At 50.4% G+C, this 21713-nt stretch overlaps 7 protein-coding genes across 7 annotated transcripts; 3 read left to right on the top strand and 4 right to left on the bottom strand.

The window, feature by feature from the left end:
* Nucleotides 1-236: 236 nt before the first annotated feature.
* VFPPC_08151 (zinc metalloproteinase) lies at nucleotides 237-2605 on the top strand (the record flags this gene model as incomplete). Its single annotated transcript, XM_018286908.1, has 3 exons — nucleotides 237-611; nucleotides 699-2421; nucleotides 2475-2605. 3 exons carry the CDS (start codon nucleotides 237-239, stop codon nucleotides 2603-2605), a joined length of 2229 nt encoding a protein of 742 aa, XP_018143703.1.
* A 1795-nt stretch (nucleotides 2606-4400) lies between these two features.
* Nucleotides 4401-5435, top strand: VFPPC_08152 (CDP-diacylglycerol-serine O-phosphatidyltransferase; the record flags this gene model as incomplete). Its single annotated transcript, XM_018286909.1, has 3 exons — nucleotides 4401-4668; nucleotides 4791-4984; nucleotides 5067-5435. The coding sequence occupies 3 exons, from the start codon at nucleotides 4401-4403 to the stop codon at nucleotides 5433-5435; spliced, it is 831 nt and encodes a 276-aa protein (XP_018143704.1).
* A 963-nt stretch (nucleotides 5436-6398) lies between these two features.
* Nucleotides 6399-9430, bottom strand: VFPPC_08153 (PH domain-containing protein; the record flags this gene model as incomplete). The annotated part of the gene is made up of 4 exons (XM_018286910.1): nucleotides 6399-7638; nucleotides 7765-8102; nucleotides 8212-8699; nucleotides 8779-9430. 4 exons carry the CDS (start codon nucleotides 9428-9430, stop codon nucleotides 6399-6401), a joined length of 2718 nt encoding a protein of 905 aa, XP_018143705.1.
* A 3288-nt stretch (nucleotides 9431-12718) lies between these two features.
* Nucleotides 12719-14399, bottom strand: VFPPC_17846 (hypothetical protein; the record flags this gene model as incomplete). The annotated part of the gene is made up of 3 exons (XM_018293803.2): nucleotides 12719-13654; nucleotides 13723-14258; nucleotides 14336-14399. 3 exons carry the CDS (start codon nucleotides 14397-14399, stop codon nucleotides 12719-12721), a joined length of 1536 nt encoding a protein of 511 aa, XP_018143706.2.
* A 785-nt stretch (nucleotides 14400-15184) lies between these two features.
* On the bottom strand, nucleotides 15185-17056 carry VFPPC_17845 (Phospholipid:diacylglycerol acyltransferase; the record flags this gene model as incomplete). Its single annotated transcript, XM_022429522.1, has 1 exon — nucleotides 15185-17056. The coding sequence occupies one exon, from the start codon at nucleotides 17054-17056 to the stop codon at nucleotides 15185-15187; it is 1872 nt and encodes a 623-aa protein (XP_022285424.1).
* A 1781-nt stretch (nucleotides 17057-18837) lies between these two features.
* On the top strand, nucleotides 18838-19488 carry VFPPC_08157 (L-A virus GAG protein N-acetyltransferase; the record flags this gene model as incomplete). Its single annotated transcript, XM_018286911.1, has 2 exons — nucleotides 18838-19017; nucleotides 19108-19488. 2 exons carry the CDS (start codon nucleotides 18838-18840, stop codon nucleotides 19486-19488), a joined length of 561 nt encoding a protein of 186 aa, XP_018143707.1.
* Nucleotides 19489-19849: 361 nt separating this feature from the next.
* VFPPC_08158 (translation Initiation factor eIF- 4e-like domain-containing protein) lies at nucleotides 19850-21021 on the bottom strand (the record flags this gene model as incomplete). The annotated part of the gene is made up of 4 exons (XM_018286912.1): nucleotides 19850-19953; nucleotides 20033-20285; nucleotides 20389-20921; nucleotides 20988-21021. 4 exons carry the CDS (start codon nucleotides 21019-21021, stop codon nucleotides 19850-19852), a joined length of 924 nt encoding a protein of 307 aa, XP_018143708.1.
* Nucleotides 21022-21713: the final 692 nt, after the last annotated feature.

The raw sequence follows: 21713 nt of genomic DNA on the forward strand, positions 1-21713 counted from the left end.
ATCCCAACCCATCCTGTCTTCTGCGGTTGATCTCTCCCGAGCCTTGTCTTCTCTCCTCCTCGACGAAAATTACTGTTCATGCAAACAATCACGGCCTCTGTGACCGCATAATTCCAACAAGCTCCGGTGCGAGACGTAAATGTGGGCAGTGAACGGCCGCGCTGGTACACCCACTGGTCTTTCCCGGCCGATGATACATTTTCCCACCATTCCAGCTGCCTCGATATCTCGCAACCATGGCTCCAGCATTTCTGAAAGAGCTTCGCCGCCGGTCCAGAGCAAGCTTTCGAACGGATAACTCCACTGACGGATCTAGTGATGGTGCCACCAGCCAAGGCACGTCAACGTCGAGCGGTTCGGTAACACCTCCGTCACTTGCGCACCAATCCGACCCTGCCCTCGACCTTCAGATAAAGAAAACCAACACCTCGCAGCAGAGCCAAGCGCAGACATCCCATTCACCGCGACCAATGCTCTCCCCTGCGAATAATACGAGCAGGCAGAGCGTATCGGGCATGGCGGGCCTCGGGGCTCCTCCTGTCAATGGGCGAAGCAGTGTACCATTGTCGCAATATGCTCCGCATATCCATAACATCTCGGAAAACTCGTGGGTGAGTATATTGTCCCCTGGCGAGCAATAATGTGCAAACACTTAGCTTTTCTTGTTCCAAATTTCCATTCTTGCTTACAAGTCCTAGGTGTATCAAAAAGTCCTTTTGTTGCATGGAACAATCGGCGAGCCTGGACAGTGCTCGATGGATGGAAATGTTGTCGTTAGCCGATACGATGATAGTTTCCCCGCCATTAGTTGGCCCGTATGCGAATCTCACTTTAAGGCTCTAATCTACTTACAACCAGGACCAAATAAATTTCGACTCGACTTCTCCAGCCCCAAACTCGCCAACAGCTCTTCATCTAATCCCATCCACGCGTCTTATCTCACCATTCATATGATACCGCCTATGAACGCTCCACCTCTGCAGCTCGCCATTATTGTCGCAAAGGATTCGCCACGAACGTATGATGCAACACCAGCTCGCGCAGAACGAGAGGGTAATGGGTTAGACACGGCCGTTCGAAAATTCCGAATGGCGGCATATCTCTGGCAGGCGTTCACCGCTGAGCAAATGTGGAGGCACAAGCTTGGCCGCCGTGTATTCCGGTATGAAGAGGAATGGACATTGGGCACGTCCAATTATCGCGATCGAGAAAACGGCACAATGCGCTCAGAGGCTCGTGTTCACATAATCCAATCTGACAAAACCGTAGCCGAGATTCGCGACTTGAATAAGGCTCAGCAATTCGACAAAGCTACTGACAAGAACGCCCTGTTCGGAATTGCTGCTGACGCAGTAAAGGATTACTTCAATCCACTCCCAGGCCAGAAGAATTATGTTTCTGTCTTATTTCTTGATACACACTGGGATGTCCAACAAAACGTCATCAGCGGCCACGCAGCACTGGGTGGTAACGCCGGAGACTTGCAGCTTGCCATTTTCGGATCACACTGCCTGCAGAGTTACCCTTCCAGCTTCGAGGAAGTTGTGCCGGCTTTTACTGATTGCACCCCTACAGACACAGGATATTTGGCGAATGATTGCAACGATGCCGGAAGTTCGTGGGAGGCGGCAAACATCGGCATTGGCGCCCACTTACATGAGACGGGACATCTGCTCGGCTGTCCTCATCAAGAGTCGGGCATCATGCAAAGAGACTATGTCGTCTTGAACCGCTCGTTCGTTCCCCGCGAGGCATTTTCCACTAGGACAAAATCAAAGGGAGGCTTGGTACGGCAGGCAGACGAGTGTGGGTGGCACCGCCTAGATTGTTTGCGGTTCCGAGCCCATCCAGCCTTCAGACTACCCAACGATGCGCCTTTGAATTCAGATGAGAGTGTTCAAGCATTTGCAATCGAAGGGGGCACAGTGTTGGCGATGGCGGCCACGGGCATCTCTTTCGTGGAGGTTTTCGGTGAGGGAGACGACGTCTGCCACTCCTGGCTTGAATATACGACAGAAAACGGGCCGGTGCAACGTCAACTTGCACTGAGTGAGCAGGATTTACGCGCGCGGCTGCCCGAAGCCAAGCGAAAGGGGCCCATCTCAATATCAATCAAGTCTCATGGAGGAGGTTCACTGACAATCGACGATTTCAAAGAGTTTACTTCGAAAAGCTCCATGGTGAAACTGGGGAATGGAAAGGTTGCTTCGAGAAGCCAAAAACTGGGCGAATCAAGGATGGAAGGCAGCAAACAACAAGAATTCGTTTTTACGAGTGCATCCCAGCAAGATAGAGTCATGTCTCGAGTGGTTGTTTACCATGGGTCTGCACTAGATGGCCTAGAATTTGTGTACGACGACAATACTTCGCAACTATTCGGCAACAGGGGTGGAAAGGAGGGAGGAGATGCCTTCGAATTTGGTAAAGCTTGTGCCTCTTTGCCAGCGCCCCTTTGACTTGCTAACCTGGGACAGATATCCGTCGTGGCGAGTACCTTAGTGGACTTCTGGTTCGAGCAGGCTTCTGGATCGATGGCGTACAAATTTTGACGAGCTTGGGTAGAAAGTCGCCCATTTTTGGCAACGCTCACGGTGGTTCTGCGTAAGTTGGGGATCCCATCGGCTGAAGAAAACGTACATGGCAGGCACTTACAAGGCATTTATCCCATAGTCATAACGTAATTCCACCACGCGGATACAGCATTTGTGGCATCTCGGGCTCATGCGGGTCATGGGTTGACGGTTTATCAGTCTTAGTAAAGCGATGAAGTGGCGACTATAGCCATAAAGTTTAAGGTTGCCGCTGGGTTCAGGTTTAATCCCTGCCTTTGGAATTGACTTTGACGGGGTGTTTTCACGAAGTGATTACCCCATACAATAAATGGTGGGAAGCATGGAAACGATTAATGCTAATCGAGGTCTCAAGGTGTCGAGGTTTGGTTGGAAGTACGTTGCGGGTAGCAACATGTTGGTAACACCTGGGGCTTGTACATTTGCGGCAGGTGTTTGAGATTGGGTACATATTTTACTGATCAGCTTGCGAAAGTCGCTGGCAAACCGGGCATCATGTTTTATTTGGGCGACATAGCAATAAGGCGTCTGGGAATATCTGGGTTTTACTTGTTAATGTTTTGATTTGATGGCTCTGGTGTTGTTCTTTGTTTAAGAAGGGCAGACACTAATTACGATGAAACCTCAAGCACAACGGCATGGATCTTTGCGTTTTGTTGGGAGGCTGGACTTTTGTTCCTTTTTCGTTGGACGGGTTTTGCCCAAGACGGCCATTGGGCAAATCTGTAGAAACTCAAGGTTGGCGTGTACATTGATAGCTAGTAGTAGAGTGCCTGGGGTCAAAGAAACGTCTTGGACTCGAGTCACAAATGAATATTGGCGATGCTGTTCGTATATGCTATCAAGACTCGACTTGTTTTTATTATAAGCTCAGCATTGAATGAGGGGCAAAACTGGGATTGCAGGTGAAGATGACACAGTGCATTTGTAGTTGTGTCTATTTCAGTGAATGTGAATAAAGACGGTCAACACTTGACGAGGGTTGACGTGTGATGTGGTTTGGTGTCTGGTGGTGCATGGATGTCGAGTTGAATGTTGCTCACAGGCACCAGACTGAACGTGGAATCACTGGGGCTTTATATTAGTGTCATCGGTTCTCGGGTCTGGTCTGGTCCAATTTGATCTTGACAACTAGAAGTCAAGATTTGGTTTGTTTAGGCCCCAGTCTGGGTGCATAATCTGTCTGGTGTGCATGTACCATGTACTCCATGTCGGTCTGCACACATGCATGCATATGTGTGGCAGTATGCACCTGAGCAGTGAGGTCAAGGCTGGTCGGCTGTGCTCCAACCATGATTTGCGGGTTCAAGCAGCACTGACATGGACTTGACAGACTGCCAGTGGGCTTGACTGGGGGCCAAACCAAAGGGCCAAGGGGCCAAACAAAAAACAGGGCCAGGTCCAAGTCAAAGTCCAAGTCACAAGCCTTCCACTTCCACTTCCACTGTCTGGTCTGGCCTGGTCAGCTGTCTACCGTCAACCGTCATTCGCCATCCAACAACCTTGGAACCTTGCCTTTACGTCGTCGACTTTTATCCCCTCCTCTCCCCCTGCTCCTGCCTCTGCCTCTGCCTCTGCATGTGCCTTTTAATACCAGACAGACCTCGTCGCTTCCGCTTCACCTGCTTCCATTTTGGACAGACAATTCCTTCCTCAACCTGAACTGGCTGGCATTTCAACGTGATTCCATCCTTCTGACCGCCCTTCCCCACCTTCACGTTTCTTCAACTGCGTGCACAAGAACTAGAACCAGAACCACAACCAGACGTTCCCCAACGGTTCTTGTCCCACTGCCGCCGTTGTCGTTCGAACACCACATCACAAAATATCATGTCTAAACGAAGCAGCGTTGCGTCTTCAGGCGCGAATGGTGCCATGGCAAAGCCCAACTTCAATTCTAATCAGCCCGGTATGCTGCAATGGACTGCCGTCCTCCCTACCTCCCTACCACTTCGAACTGAAACCCATTCACCTGCTAACCAGCTTCTTGCACCCTGTGAAGCTATTGACAAGCAAAAGACGCTTCTCTCTGCAGATGTGGGACACTTTAGCTTGGTGCGCGCAATGCATCTTGCTGACCTTATCACCTTGATGAATGGTATGTATTATGCAATATCTCAACCTTCTTGCAACTGCGACGCCAATGTCTCGACCGTCTCCCGTCTCTTGGTTGACAACCGCGCTGTGTAACATCGCTAACCCCTTTGACCGCTCTATCAGGCTTCTGCGGTGTCATGTCCATCTTTTCCTCCTTGCGATACTGCCTTGGCGATCCGAATGCCTTCGACAAGGTTTGGCTCGCGCTAGCCTTCCTTCCCTTTGGGCTGTTTTTTGACTTCCTTGATGGGAGAGTCGCACGGTGGAGGAACAAGAGTAGTCTCATGGGTCAAGAGCTGGATTCTCTAGCCGATCTGGTACGATTCTACTTGCCACTGAGCACAAGGCAGAGACCTTTGCTATTTCAGAGAGTAGTTACTAACTGTTCGGCATGTCCAGATTTCTTTCGGCGTCGCTCCAGCCATGGTAGCTTTTACTATTGGCTTTCGATCTACCCTCGACACCATTGGTCTCGCCTTCTTCGTTCTCTGTGGCTTGACACGCCTTGCTCGCTTCAATGTGACCGTTGCAGTGCTTCCGAAGGACGCTACGGGCAAGAGCAAGTTTTTCGAAGGCACACCGATTCCCACATCTCTCTTTTTAGATGCCATCATGGCGTACTGGGTATACTGTGGCTGGACCCTAGACGATGTGCCCTTTGGCACCTGGTTTCAAGGCTCCGCGTTGGAGTTGCATCCCGCCGTCTTTCTATTCATGCTGCATGGCTGTCTAATGACGAGCAAGACCATCCACATACCCAAGCCTTAATCCCTATCCCATTGAGTCAGATTTGTGCTTGTCCAGCCTTGGAAAACAAAGTCGACTTGGTAACGATATGTTGCGTGTGAGATATGACATTCTGGCGTATTTTTATTATCGGTCAAGTATTTGGAGGCATGAATCAGGTTTATCCAGCAGTAGCGCATGGCAGACAAATTTGTCTTGAGCGGATCGAAAAGGAAGAGGAGAAGTAAAACTAGCCGGACACCTAATGTCACGGGTCACTATGAGAAATTGTCGAAAGCAGCGTGGAACGCACCTTTGCCTCCAGCGAGAACAGGGGACTTCTTTGGCGTATCGGGACAAATGAAAGCGGGATAATGATGCCGGAATAGACATGATTGAATTCGGTAGCAATTCTTGTGGCGCCTGTAGCTTCACAGCCGGACCATACGTTTGAAGGAATAACAACAAGATTCATGATACCCCAACACACACACATATATATGCCTGCCGTTGACTAGACTCTGAGAGTCGCGCCGCGACACCAATGCGTATCCATCTGTCTCGATACTGAGTGACTGCTCAGAGATGCAGCCAAAGGGAGGCGCCCCCTCTCTTCTCCCGACATTGTCTTGTACATTATCACTGGTGTACAGCTCACATGTTTGTTCTGTTTTTGACATACAAGTACCTATATTGTGAAACTAAGTATACAAACAGTGATACGAAAAAGTAGAGGCGTAGCGTGGAGCTAGCATCGTGGATGAACGAGGCGCCTTGCGGAACTCTACCGCTCACTAGTCCCTCCCAAATAACCCAAGGGAACCGGTATGACTGATATCATTTTCCTAATCCAAAAACCAAAGCCTGAAGGAACAAAAAAGAGTCAACAATATATGAGACAAGACCCAAGGAAACCACCATAACCCAAACAGGTAAGAATCGTGCCCTCATCATGAACAAGAAAGATCCCAAAAGAAAGCCTGACTAAGGATTTAACAATGGCGCTCATGGCGAGGCTACACCAGTACCCTTGGGAAACTTTCCAGGGATTTGCAGGTTTGAAATGGTGGCAACGCTATCCGTCCTATTGTCAGCTTTCCGATTCATTCTACTGGTCTCGCCTAAGGGGGTTTCAGCCGGGGTAACATGTTCGGCGGTGTTGGTCTCGGGGACCACTTGGAGAGCGAGCTCTCGTTGAGTCTCAGACCTAGGAATATTGCTAGCTGTCAATGCAATGGGATCTATCTTGTCGCTATATGCGGCGCCATTAACGTAGTTTTCACCGCCCGTTTCGGCAGCCTTTGAGCGGCCATTCTCCGCCATAGCCTGGTTCTCAGACTCTCCCGGAATGGCGTCTACACTGTGAATAGGCGTTTCGTTGGGAAGGTGAGAGACTTCACCGACGGCGCCGGCGTTCGTTTCTTCAGCATCATGTTCCTGGTATCCCTTGGAACCCACGACGGCACCGGCAAAGTACCCCCCTTCTCGGTGTGGCGACTGGGAAACAGGCTCGCTCGTATATGGATTAATACCATCACGCTGAGCCTGTTCGCTGGCAATGGCGGCTTGAGAGTGCATGTTTTCCATTGGAGTTTGGTCGGTGCCCCCATAACCCAAGTGTTTCTCCTGACCATGATGCAGACGCCGATCCTCGTGCCCGGCCACATACCCAGCAACGGGTAGAGCCCCGGCGGCTGCATAGACTTGGGCATCCGGAGAATGTTCCTGGCGGCCGGAGCTTACACTAGAAGGCGATTGTGGCGCCTGTAAGCCACGCTGTGCGTTGATTTGAAGATCTGATGGAAACCGCCCACCTGGTTGAGGCCGCCGGGGAACTGCGTCCTCTCGTGGCTCTGGGTTGACGTCCATCTGGTTTGCAGAAAAAGGCTCGTCATCGTCTTCATCCACGATGCCGTCGCTGCTTACGGATCGGCGGGATGATCGGCTGAGGCTCCTCGAGTGCGTGCGCACAAACTGGGATCGTTCTTCCGGGGTTTTCTCGGTCAATGCCTTGATGTCTTCGTACCACGCCATCATGGTGTCGTGGCTTTCAGCTCGGAAAACCCAAGTATGCCCTCGGTGCATCGCACCGGTTTGGCGTCCTTTGAGAATGAATTTGTTGGACGATCCACCCTCAGTCGAATGGGAGCCGAGCTTCTGCTCGGGCAGATAAAGTGACATGATTGGGGCTTGCGCCTTGTCGGCAGACTTAAACTCGTGAAGGTGTGTCGTCGAGAGAACATACCTAAATAATGGTCAGTGGGTGGTTTGCGGTAGGTACTGATTAAACATTGAAAGCAGTTAAACCGCAAGAATAAACAGTAAGTACCAGACGCAAGACGGAAAACTAATGGGTTGAATGGGCACCTACCATCCAGCCGTATAACTCTTCAAATACTTGCTCTTGCGCTCCAAAAGCCCGGCGCGGATCTCCTGCGCCGAGAGGTGGTCCTGGCCAGGATAATGAATCTGGTCCGAAGATCGCATGGGGATCGTGGGGTCAACAATCTGCTCGTCGTGTGTAACAAAGTGAATCCATTCCTGATCCTTGGGCATGCCAATGGGACCTTCACGCAGTTCGTCCACAACCGCATAAGAATTATCCGCCTCGCGCTTTAGGATACCTGCGTATGCATTGTATGCCTTTTGTATTTCCCCAACAACAATGGACTCGAGCTCTCGGCCAGAACCCTCAAGATTCAGATAAGCCTACGATCAATTGGTTAGAAAGGTGTGCTTGAATAGCAAGTTTGCCCTTACAAATATCCAGTTGCATTGGCGGGATGAGTAGATTGGCCAGCGAGGGGTTGTTGCTTACCTGGTGAAGATAGTTTTCTTCGTCTATTTGGCGCTCGACCTGTCTGTCGACAGCTAGGCGCATCAGATAGGGGTCCTGTTTGCCGGTTGTGGACGAAGAGTCGACTTCGGTCTTGTCAAGCACATCAGCGAGAGCACGGACGGCCTTGGAGGTGCTATCCATCTCGCGGTCGACCGAGTTCTTGAAGTCTCCAGATAAGTGCTTGATTTCTTTTATTTTTTGCTGAAGATCACTCCTCAACCCTGTCAAGGCCAAAATGACGTCTTCCTCAATTTCCTTTGATTTGTTGGCTTCTTGAATTGCAGCTCTGTTGTAGTTACGTAGAAATTGCAAGGCATCATCGATTCCGGCTGATTTGAGAAATTGAGGGGGAGTCGAAATGTTGTTTGCAACGTTGGCAAGCTTGATTAGAGATTTGGACCGTTGCTCGTAATGCGATTGGATCTCGCGAAAGTACGTTATCAGGTCTTTGAGAACCTTTCTCCAAGCTGGAAAGAGAGCCGTTGTTAGTGGACTGAGTGTCGCCTGGAAGTAAAGCTGACGCTTAGACAAGGAATTTTCACATACTCTGGAATCTGTTGGCAAGCACATCTGTCGGAGTGCCAGAGGTAGGAACTGGACAATAAAATGCGCTGTGGGAATCATCGGGGTCGGAGGCAGAATGCAAGGCCAAGCTCCTGACACTACCGGCTCTGTTGCTTCGGCGACTGCTACTGCGCCTGAGACTGCTGGTCCGCCTCATAGATGACTTCTTGCGAAGAGTGTTGTTCCGCACAGGTAGCTGCTGATCATCGCCAGCAGCGAAGCTGTGCACAGAATTGGAACGCTGCATTGCGGCGAAATGGGACCTGTAGCTCTCGTCGATGATGGAGCTTCCGCGCTGGCTGGCGTCCCACTCCTCTGTGAATCTACCCGCACCAGCAGCCACGGGAGCGGGAGAGGACGTTTTGCCGTTGGGGGAGGACTGGCGCGGATGGTGGTGATGATGCTGCGATAGAGGGGATCGGGAGTCGTTGTCCTGTAGACGGTGACTGTCGAGGCTCGGGTCCTTGTGCAGCAAGTGGCCCTGTGACCGACGTTGGAGGAGAGAGGAGCTCCGGTTCAGGTTGGCATTAGAATTAGCATTTGCATTGGCCTTGGGCGTTGGTTGCGAGTGCGACATGGCCGTGGACAGAGTCGACTGTGACGACAAGGCAGAGGGAGGACGGCGACGATCCATGGCGGAGGTGGCGCTATAAAGGCTGGATCGGTTCGCCAGTGACCAAACACCTCGAAACTTTCCTGACGAGCAGACTAGACAACAGAGCGCAGAGACGGACCATCAAACCACCAGACAGACAACAGAGCAGACTGGTGTACCGTACGGTAGGTACGGTCCTTGGTCATGGAGGGAGAGACAGACAGAGACACAGACGCAGGCGCAGACGCAGACCGGGAACGGCAGATGGGCGCAGTGCATGTGGGTTCCAGTTCCAGTTCAAATGTTTGGCCGAAGGAGGGACTGGAGACACTAAGAGATGGGGATGGGGGGGGGCGGCCGGGAGTGTGGGGAACATTAAACCAACATTGGAGCATTGAACCAACCAGACCAGCTTGACTGATCAAATGGCATCAAATGGCCTTTGATCAAAATGGGTTCGTTCCATCAATCGTTCACGGTCCGATATCCACGGTCAAGGCCAAGTCCTTGTCATGGTCCACAGCCACCAGACCGTCGTCAAAATGTTCACACCACTGGACCACCAGACTCCGAGTTCTGATGCGATGCCAAAGCTTCCAACCAGACTTTCAATTGCATTGGGGTGAGTGTGAGTGGCACGCTGCATACTGGGTGGTCACGGAAGTGATTATTCCCAAGACAATTTTCCATGGCATGGCACCATCTGCGCAGTCTTTCCATCACCTTGACGCACACCAACTAACTGCCAGCCTAGAGCTATGAGGTAGCACAAGTGGCCCACGACGCCCAGAGTTCCAAGGATTCGATGGCCACGTCCAGATTTGGCAGCGTTGACGCAATGGCTTGAGCCCCAAAAGTGAGACTTGGCCTCCCAATGACCTGCTCGCGCCGTACGACATCAATTGCAAAATGACGACGTTCGCCAATTGATGTCATGGAACTACGCCGGTTTCCACTGGTCCGGTCGGTCGGCCAAGCCGCTACTCTTGTAGCACTTCGTTAGCTTGACCTTGCTTATCCATTGATGGAGGGGATGAACAGGCAAACGCCAAACCGCATACAGCTGAGAGGAACAGGAAGCTGTCTGGTATTTTTTGTTGCACCTTCAATGCCTTTCGGGCTCGTCAAGGCATTTGGATCCACCAAACGAGCTTCATTACATCTTGATGCGACCACAGCTGTGCCAATGATGCCGGGATCATCACCATAGGCCTGAGTGGTTTCGTTTGCTTCGCTTCTCTAATTTGCTTTCCTCTCTCTTTGCCGACACCAAACAAGCTGCCGGAAGCTCGGAAGAAGCTGGAGCAGATGAGTGTTGGTTGGGCAGCGTTCCGAATACCTGATTAGCCTGCAATTACTTGGACGACGAAAAGCGCCGCCCATCACTGGCAAGGCAATTGTGACACCTCGACGTCCTTACTGAGTTTCCATCTGCTTGGATGGCGCATGGCTTGGCGAAGCATACACACGGCCATTGCCACCCTGTACTCCGTACAATACAGTTCAATGTTGGATATTACATACATGTCAAGCCAAGCGCTATTCTGGCCGTCATATGCTGCAACCTCCTCTCCAAACGCAGCAGCCATTGGCAGATCCAGCACTCCCCACGATCAGGTCACCAATTGCCAACAGGCCGATATTGGTCTGAGCAGTCAGTGATAATGATGCCGGCCGACTTGTGCTGTCAGAAAGACTGGACACCCCAGGCCAAGTCAAGTTGCCAGGACGGACACAAGACCCATATAAATGACGTCAGCCTTCAGCTTGGCTAACTGGAAACTTCCCGATAGCCTGCACTGGGACCACAAAGGTCCAGATGTCTGGTACATCAGATTCAGGCCTCCTGATGTAAGAAGTGCGTGCACCCTGGTTTGCAACATTATGGCAGTAAAATCTCGGCCGACCGGCATTGCCGCCAGCAATCGGACTAGACTCAGTCGACCAGTAACGCAACCTCCAGAGGCAGCTATTAGCCGTTCTGGCTACCTAGTGCGTTGGAAGGGCCGCTATCGAAAGATGAGGTACCAGACCCCGTCTCCATCCGGAGGATTGGATTCGGTTTATTCGTAGAATGCCCGCAATGCTTGGTTGTGACAAATGCTCCAGGAAAGTACTGTAGATGATCACAACCAAACGAGTAATGGTCCAAAGAATGAATCCTTGTCTCGCTGAATCCTCAATCGTGCAGTGGAGTATCGAGTACACAGCCACTACACCAGGTATTTCACCCCAGCAACTATTCCTTGCGAATCGATCTAATCTGCATTAACCTATTCGTCGAGGTGCAGGTAATTTCCCCTGCCTTGGACAAGTTTTGGCACTTTGCCTATTACCACAGGAAAGTCTGTCATAGACCCTTGCAAGGTTTGGAAAACAAGCAACAGGTGATGCACTACACACTCAAACGAATAGCAATCAGGTCATAGAATCATTCCCAAGAAACGATCTGAATTAGGACTTAGTACCCTGCCGATAGGATGAGCAAACAAGTGTTTCCGGTCTAATATTTGGGGTTAGTTGGTTCAATGAATGAATGGAAGGGCGCTGAGGGCATGCTAGGGCAAGGGAATCAGATCTCGCACAACCGCCACAGAACGGAAGCTGCCGAGGAATCCTCACAGCAGTTCTCGCTCGGGGCGTCCGGCCGTTACTGATGGCTGCGGCCGGTTACAAAGCTGTCTGGTCTATTTAGCCCCCAATGATGGGTTCACCAGCATGGTAGTGGGCTAAACTTCTGGCGCGAGCAGACCTCATCCCCAAAATACAAGTGCGCCTTAATGCGGACGTGAACTTGGAAACGCCACTTGGCACTGAGTGTACGAGATGTCCAGACGATTTCACGCCAACCTGTTGTGAACGGTAGTGTGGTTCACTGAACAAGCCCCCGGAACACTTGGTATATTCCGGGGGACACAATTGAAAAGTTATTGAAGGCTTGCATTGACTACATAAACTCCCAGGTGCCTGTTCTCTGTACTATTCGCAGATCATTCGGCCCATATGGTCGTACAAGTGTTTGATTCCCTGCAACCGCTGACTTCTTCGGTACATAGAAGACTGCATCCCGTATAACCATAACTCCGCGACGCCATGAACGCTAGACGAGCCCGCAACTATATTTGGGCAATGACAAGTACCGTCGTAAACAATATTGATAACCGCTTCTGCGAAGATTGCACACATCTTACCGACCATATAGCGAGTATTTGAACCAAAGGACGCCTAATCGCAAACACCATATCCCTATGCGAGTTCATATGATGAATAATTGTAACGGAGAATACCCATCCAACGACGTGCTAGCTGACTCCGCAGTTTCGAACATCACTCTGGGACAGCTTCGTTGATAGGTTGTATCGGTGATTGCTCCGTGGAGCCCTTTCTCTTGCCCCATCGTCGAGGTGGTGGTGCCTTGGGAGGAATCTTTTTGCCATCACCATTCACGCTCACCTGGACTTTTGTTGTCTGAGCAAATGGAATACCGTGCCGATGTTTTGGAACGGCCGGAAGTGGTTTCTTTGCCCTAACAGGAGATTTCGCGGCATCGCTCTCGGCATGAGGCTCGTCGTGAGAACCTGATACTGCTGTTGCATTTCGGCTTGGGGTTTGGACTCCAGGTCGCTCCATGACTCCCGCCACATCCCCAACACTTATGCTACTTGCATATTGCGATGGTGACAAGCTAATGCCGAGGAATTTGCGAGCTACCTCAGCTTGGCCGGAGCCCTCCTGTTCAGCTTCGTGTTCTTCGATCCATTTAACCTTCGTTACCCTGTCAACCAATCGCAAAGTTGTCTCATCTGCGGGAGCAAAATGAGCGTTCTGAGAACCCCGGAGTATCCTGAGAACACGAAGTACCTCATCCCGCTTGTAATGAGGCGACTGGTTGAGTTGAGTATGGGCCAAAAGGGGATACATGACCCGCAAGTATGTATGGCGCAGAGATATTTTCTCATCTGGGAGATCCATCAAATTGCGGATTATCACATCTAACAACACTCGTAAATCGTTGGTGTAAAAGTACTCGTACGTGGCTTTCGTTGTAAATAGTAAATACAGCAGCTTTAGAATGAGCAGCTGAAGGGAGGTTTCCGTTTCGCGGTTTAAGAGTAAAATCACATTCTCGCCAAACGTTCTGAAAAGCGGCCCGTGAAGGCTCAGACATTTGACTATGCGATTGGTTAATGGAGCAGATATTGTTCCTGTAGGATCCGTAACCGGATCAGTTGATGCCAGCATGTATTGTTCGTTCAAGACGAGCTAAGGGAAGTTTTAGTTCTGCATATTTTGGGCGTACCCATTTGTACAGAGTCTGTTTGTGGACTCACCAGAACACGAATGGTAGGATAGTGATATGGATCCTGTACATCATCCGAGACCCCTTCAATGATTTGGAATAGGTAATGTACAAATGTATCATCAACAAGGGCTAAATCTTCGACCTTGAGCCGTTCAACCCGGGACATTTCGTACAATAGTTGAAGAAGAAGGCGGTGTAAGCGAGGATCTGTGTCTTCTTGCCGTGCAATGACGAGTTCCAGTAGGCGTGGAAAGCATGATTCCTCGATCATGCGCGGGAATGTCGATTCGTCGCCAAAGCCATCGAGGAAGAGAAGACTGGTGATGGCATGTAATGGCCCTGCTTCGTCTTCCTGCAGTAGACTGTGGATAATCTGGGTGCGGACATAGTCTTTATTCTTTTTGAATATTTCGCTCTCCAGCAGCATTTGGGCGCATGCCAAAAAGTCGTCGTGCAAATCTGAGGTCTGTTGTCGAAGTTGGGACGTGATCTCCAACCACTCTCGAAGTGCATCGTCAATGGATTCGTGGCTCGGGCAATCGGTGATGAGGCAATCGCTCATCTCTGGAGACGAGAAGTCAGTTAAATGATAATGGGGGTCACTCCCAGATAGAGGCACAGCGTTTCCCCATGAGGCTTACCTGCCCAAAGTCGATTCTCATCCTCAGAGCTGAGCGCAACGACCAGACCATCGTTGTCCTCCATGGCTGGGTGTCAGGTGAAGGCGAGACACTGACAGCATCGGGACCCGTGCGAGCCTCGGCACGCCAGCAATCTCCTCAAAGACGAACAAAGTTATCCCTTGGCTTCTGAGCGATCACATCAATCCAGATTAGTTGGCGGCTGGCGTGGAAAAGTAGATTGTTTCAGAACATTTGAACAGATTGACGCCATGCTGGAGAAGAGTTGGTGGGGTAAATCAGTCATAGCTGGACTCGGCCAAGGCTTGATGAAGACCAAGCCACTTGTGCATAATACTTTATTTCCACCACACCCGCCTCCATGCAGCATGATCTCATTTACTGTTGCTACCCTGGCTAGACAGATCCTCACAGGTGCCTACCTATGAAAGGTATGCAGTGTATTAGGTATGCAAAAGGCTCCAACAGGCCAACCAATCTAGTATTATTATTTCATCATAGGCAGGCCGGATCCGATCATGCAGTGATTCTCACGGTTGGGGTTCAATTGGGTGTACTGTGGGTCAACATTATCAATTCCTGCTGGTAGTCAAGCATGATAACCCTGCCAGCCCTGATCATCAACTGTCGTTAACCACTTCTTGAAACTCATGATGCGATGTTGGGTATAATACATGAAAACATGACCTGCATATCCACCTTCTAAACGTGAAAATATTTACCAACCATGACGCCAGTCCACTGCATCCCAAGAGTACCACCTCAAGTTATGATCCTCTGCCGCATCTATGATGATGAAACACCACCTTACGACTTCTTCGTAGTTGCAGTGTTTTTTCCCCTCTTGGTCTAATCGTCATCATGGATTTTGATCTTGTCCGCATATTCACGGATATTACTAACAACATAATCTGTGATAGTGTCACCCCTGCCAGCCGCAATCCTGAGAATGAGTTCGTTGAGATTTTGGCGTCCCAAGATATCGACATGGTCGGCGGTTTTCGGGCCACCTCGAGGGTTGAACCGCTCTGGCTCGTGAGGCATCTCCACCACAGTAATCTGTGAGCCTCCGGGGTTGTACCTCTTCATATGCCACCCACGATTACACATGTATCCCGTGCTGAGAAGGTTGACTGTGCCGTCGCCTTCGCCCATGACCACGCCGTGGTCCACCTCGCCGTCAGTAAGGGCCGTGTCAATGGTGATCTTTAGTTTTGTGTTGGCTGCCTGATCCGGAGCGCGATAATAATATGCACGTTCAGTAGGTTTGCCAACACCATAGAAGCAAAATATCTTCAGGTTGGGGGCATTTGGCAACCGCGTCTCAAGGGGATTGATCCATTTGCTTGGGTCCTTCTCGTTAGCTTCTACCTCTGCTGCGGTGTGTGCAACGCCGTGGGAATAGCTGTTCTTGATATGTTTCTGATACCAGTCCTCAGTAGTCTCGAAGAGATACTTCATTGAACCCTCAACAGTCAAGTTCTTATCTGGAGCAGTCCAGTTGGCCCCGACTTTGAAATTGAGAACAGAGCCGTAGGAAAAATTCTGATTTGGCTGATCATCCGGAGCCCAGTTCAAATCACCCCAAACCGCGTTGCCGCCGAGTGGCAGCATAGAGGAAATGCCTGGCATAGCGCGAAAGATCTCCGCCCGTTCTTCCTTGCTCAAAAACTTTTCCAACCCATATATGGCAAAAGCGTTGAGCTGGGCGGTATCTCTCATTTCACCGGACAAGACCGCAGTAAGGTCTTTCACTGCACCAAGCATGCACCCGCTGATGTTAATCCAAGAACCAATGTGACGGTCGACCCAATCTTCTCCCCCACGGCCGCCTTGCTCTGACTGAACCCAGTGAAAAAAGTAGTAAACGACTTGGCTGCCCATGCTGTGGGAGGCTAGGACCACCTTCTCTCCTTCGTATTCGACTGCTGATTCAATGTAAGATTTGAGGCGGGAGAAATACCTGTCCCGTACCTCGAGGTTGGGATAGGACAATCGCCAGTCGTACGCGGCTGTGAAAGAATTTGTTGGGTCATAACCAATGGTAGCCAAGTTTTCAAATATCTTATTCCAGATCCAGTATCCCGTGATGAAAAAGTCTGTGGCATCAAAGCCTTGAGCTGCGCGCAATTTCACGCCTGGTGGATCGAGGCCGGTTTTCTTATCGAGCATGATATGTTTCTTCCACAGCTCCTTGTCGAGAACCAGCGCCCTCATCATTGTCCAACTACCCCACAATCGTTTTCTGAAATATTGGCGAGAGGTATTGGCCGTACCCCATGATTCCAAGCCGGTGGAGATGACGCCTGGAACCATGATCATGGGATGGTGAGCATGCAAGCCATCAGCTCGTGCTTTGAGCCCTACGGAAAAAGAATCGTACGCATCAGTGACTTCCCTCTCTCCTTGAACCAAGTCGCGCATATCCTTGATCAATCCAGCGGGAAGGACGTCGAAGAAGCTGTCCATGCTGAGCTCACCGAGCTCCGGAAAGTCTATTAGATCATTGGTTTTGGCAAAAAAGCCTGCAGCAAGCAAGCCGCAGATCCCGCCTAGCAAGAATATGAAGGTATTTCGTCTCTTTCGCGTCGCCTTCGGCGTCTTTTCGACAACATGAACGTGGGACGTCGGCTGGATTGCCGGACTCTCTTCCCGAGTCGGTGAACTGTTGTCACGCCGTTGTGTTTCGCGAGGTCCGCGGCGGCGGAGTGTGGTGGCCATGTGGCACGGAAGAGTTGAAATTCGTCGTCGTTCCGCTTGTTGGCCTTGTATATGATGTTGAGACCCAAGCCAGGCGCAACGCCAATTGACGAAGGCGAGAGGTCTGAAAAAGAGCCGAACAGCTGTGGTGCCTCGTGGCGGGAAACGCGCCTTCGAGCACGCAGCAGGCTGCTTTGAGGTGGTGATGTGTCGTGCTGGACTCCCGAGTAGTTGCCCAAGGGTCCAGTTTGTCAGCAATTGGGCAATTTGAATGAATGTGGAATGCTTGTCGGAGTTGAGTAGAGAAGATATGTTGGGTCATGGGGTTGAAATATCGAGCTGGCACCATCCGCCCTTTGAATGGTTTATTGACTAGTGTGTGGTTCGGCAGACAAGGATCGCGAGTAGTTATCCAACGATCTGTTGACGTCAGCCACATTACAACAGCATTGGCTTGGTGAAATTCAGCAAGACTTGGCACTCGACATGATGAAGGTAAAAAAATTCCATTTACAATGTATGCGGCTACTATTTTCATCTTTTGCTACTTTCTTGATGGGATGCATGTTTGGTTTTCGCTTGACACAGTCGCAAACCCTACAAAGAAAGGTAGCTGGGAGACTGGCTTTTATCCCTGAGGGGTTCTATCCCGGCTCAAGACACAACACGATTAGCAGCTCAACTGTCCGGCCAACACGTAAAATTTGCAAAATACCTTTGGAAGCAGGCAGATCAAGGCACTTCACATACATAGATGCACACGAGAAGAGGCAGTGAACAGTCTGCTGCTTTGGTGAGGCTTGTGTCCAATCCGACTTTGCTGGCATCAAACTGTTCACATGTGATTTGATTCCTTTGCATGGCGTTCAGGTACCCACCCCACCAACCAGGCCAGAACTCCCCCACCAGACCAGCTTCAGGTCGATTCAATGTCCAGATGTCCAAGTCCACATTGAAGTCTGGTGAGTTGATGTGAGGTTTGCGACCACTTGACCCATGGAAACTAACCAGGCCACCACATGCAGATATTACCCCGCCATCCACCTGGCTCACTCGACTGAGCCTTGACATCGTTGAAAGCTCTCAAGTGCTGTCTACTCAAGTGGTCAACGGTGTGCTAACATCAATCTGTGATATCGAAGTTGACCAGACTGAACTCAAGCTCATACCGGGTGTGGCCATCTCCACATATGCATGTGCATGCTCATACGACGCACACCTTTTATTTGGAAGTCTATCGACCTGCTCCATCTCCCATTGAACACATGCACGGGACCAGACCAGATCTGTCATAACCCAGCCAGGCACAATCCTGGGAGCACAGAGAGCTGCGTGGTGCATGTGCCCCTCTGGCTGCCTGCGAACTTGGCTACAGACTGGACGTTGCTGACTTACTGGACTGGACTTTTCTGCGTCACACCCCCAGCATTGACCAGGCCTATCATCAGTTCAAGTCTGCCTCGCCTCGCCTCACCTCATCGGGACTTCGCCAACCTTGGACTTGACCTTGCCGGTTGCTGGACACCATACGCCCAACACATGGTCCACTCCTGTTTGGCATCACTACTTTGCTAGCATTCGGTATGATAAGGCCGGAGGGCATATCGGACATCATTTGTAGCTTGTCCCGGCAGCGAGCCCAAACCTAGCCCTACTCCGGCTTGCCGACGTGATATACTGCAACAGCCGCAGCCGCTCGCCTTACAGCCCTCCATATACCTGCAAACTTGAGAGAAATCTGCGAGCGTTTCTGTTAACCTGTATATTATTGATATCCAAGACTTGGCTACAGCTTTACCATCATGGCCCTGCCACCAAAAGAGGAGCTACCTAGGGAGCTGCGGTATATCCAATATCAACATAACCTTGAGTCGCAGTACCTACCTGCCATTCGGTCGCTTATTTCCAAAGATTTGAGTGAGCCCTATAGTATCTATGTCTACAGATACTTCCTTTGTCAATGGGCTCATCTCTGTTTCATGGTCAGTACACCTTGGCTCTCAAAAACTGATCGCACTGTTCACCGGTTGTTTCAAGACCTGCAAGTCCATTAACATGAACCACTTTCTCAGGCCGTGAATCCATCTGATTTATCTCTAGTCGGAGTTATCATCTGCAAGCTAGAGGTTCACTCCTCTCACTCTCCGCCAACCCGCCGAGGCTACATTGCCATGCTCGCAGTGCAGTCGTCTTTTCGCGGACATGGAATCGCAACTGCTCTCGTGAAACAGGCAGTCGATGCAATGACAAAACGCAATGCCGATGAGATTGTCCTGGAAACTGAAGAGTCCAACATTCCGGCCATGCGACTGTATGAACGTCTGGGATTTCTACGGTCGAAAAAGCTGCATCGTTATTACCTCAATGGCAACAGTGCTTATCGACTTGTTCTTCCTCTCAGAACAGTTGACTATGACGGCGCGCAGGATTATCTTACAGGCGATGTCTCTTGAGGCTTGTCGTTCAAAGTTGACATACATGCCTCCATCCTGGGTATAGATGCCAGGCTTGGCGCATCACTGCATAAATCGGTTGGGTGTGTTAAAGGGGATCAGGGGCAATACTAGCATGGGTTGGAGCATAGGGCTTTTATGGCGTTATCAACGAAGGCGAGCGAGATTTTTGTTTTTATTATATTGAGTTAGTCTGCACTTCACGATCAATTTGAGAATTTGTTATAGACAATTTGCTATTATTTGGCATTGAGAATCTCATCTCCGTGACTAGAGCGGCTTTACTATATCGTGGTTAATCGCACTCTGCGAGGAGACTATTCGAATCATCGCATGAGGCGTTTGCAGACACAACATTTGTTCAATTGCCATTGGAATTTTGTCGCGTAAAAACCTGCGAGTTGTAAATCGAGGCAGCTAGACCCCATGGATTCCCGTGAGCGAGGCCGATGTAGGTAAAAATATCTGACTCATTGTCAGCCTTGCTGTTTGTCGTACCATCAGGCAGCAATTGGCGGCCACGCAGCCCTCGGCATTGACTCACCTGGTTTATAGTAAATGCTTCTCTGGTTACTCTCGGCAAGTTTGAGCGTTTTCAATTGTTGCAGCACGCGACCAACATCGGACTTGTCTTGAAAATCGGTCGTGTATACACAAATGAGCCTATCTTTCCGATTGTCGTCAAATTGCGGCCTCGGAGCCACCTTGGCAGCAATCCCGAGCTCATTCTGTGCCGTGGCCTTGGCTACGACTCTCCAAACTTCATTGACTTCGGATGGTGGGCAAAACAGCATCCACTAAGTGCACCGCAAAGAGGATTATCAGCAAGAGAAGGTATCGAATGAGTCACGTATGCATGAGGCCGCAAATCTGTAATGTGAGGGTGCAACACCAACGTACCTTTCCACTTCGCACTTTGCCTGCGTGAGCCAAGGCAAGGACATCAGACACGGCCTGCTTCTTTTCTTGCAACAGTTCCCTGTTTACAAATGCAGTCGACTTTCCTGACGATTCCACCTTTCGTTTCAGATCTGCTAGAAGGTCCAATCTCTCCATTGCACCTTGCACCACAAAGCGCAATTGGCTGTCCTTCTCTGCTGGGGCTTCATCCTCGTTGCCTTTGATGAATGCGCCGGACTCTTCATGTTTCCCCTCGCGTGAAACGTAGGGGTTGCAAACAAAGATCCAAGGTGTCTCGTCACTCTGATCGGTTGTTGCTGGCGGCAGTCTAGTCAAAAACTGGTCTAACGTCTCGGTGAGCTGCCATGCGTAGCCCACGCCAGCGTAGGGGTTGTGCAGCTTGGCGGACTCAGCACAGCGTGAAGGTTGTCTTCGTGGAGAACCAAATCCCCAGGTTTTGTGTTGCTTTGCCCAAGCGGACACATCGAACCGGTCAACCCGAGCTTGGAGCAACTGCCTTTCTTCCTCAGTTCCTACACTTCAAGCATTAGCTAGACAGATAGCAATGCTTGTCTTGGCAGGTAAGTATGTAAATGTACCATAGAAGTGCGATTCATTGGTATCCGTGTCCATCTGATGCGTGACTGTGCGATTTTGAGACGAGAGACACGAAGGTGCCACAATTCGCGGGAGCTTTTGCTGGGTACGGACTGTTCCCGAGTTGGAGATAATCTGTTGACCAGTTGCAGAGTTTACATTAAACTAAAGTCTGCCAAAATAAAGAAACGTCGTTGCAGAGGCGGTATTGGGAGGCGGCATATGGTAAACACGAGTTCACGCACCTCGTTTGCTGGGATAATTTTATGTACTGTCTACCTAGGTACTTAGATCACTTAATAATCTCAAGGCATGTCAGATGGGAGCACTGCAGGCCACTTTTGGCGACTTCGACGACTGCTGCTGGTCAACTGGTTGGCCACGTCTGGGGTCTGGTGTCAAGTATTTTTCCATCTCCTCAGAACCTGCTTGCAACGCAACTCATCAGTTGCCATTGCAGGGGCATCATTCGTCCCCTGGGCCTATGCATGGGCGGTCCGATCCATGACAAGCCATCAAATGAATTTTTGGGGAAAACATTGAATGGGGTCTGGCTGAAGGAAAGCCATTGACGACTTGACGTTTCGTGGGGGACTGCCCCACAAAGCCACAAGGTCGCCTCAGCCAAGGACATAAAACTTCTTTGCAGAAATGAATCCATCAATATCAGAAAATCGAAAATTCGAGTGTAGACGACCACTTCAGATTCCGGCAAGATAGGATCTTTA

Source organism: Pochonia chlamydosporia, chromosome 4, assembly GCF_001653235.2.
Source record: "Pochonia chlamydosporia 170 chromosome 4, whole genome shotgun sequence".
Classification (NCBI taxonomy): Eukaryota; Fungi; Ascomycota; class Sordariomycetes; order Hypocreales; family Clavicipitaceae; genus Pochonia; species Pochonia chlamydosporia.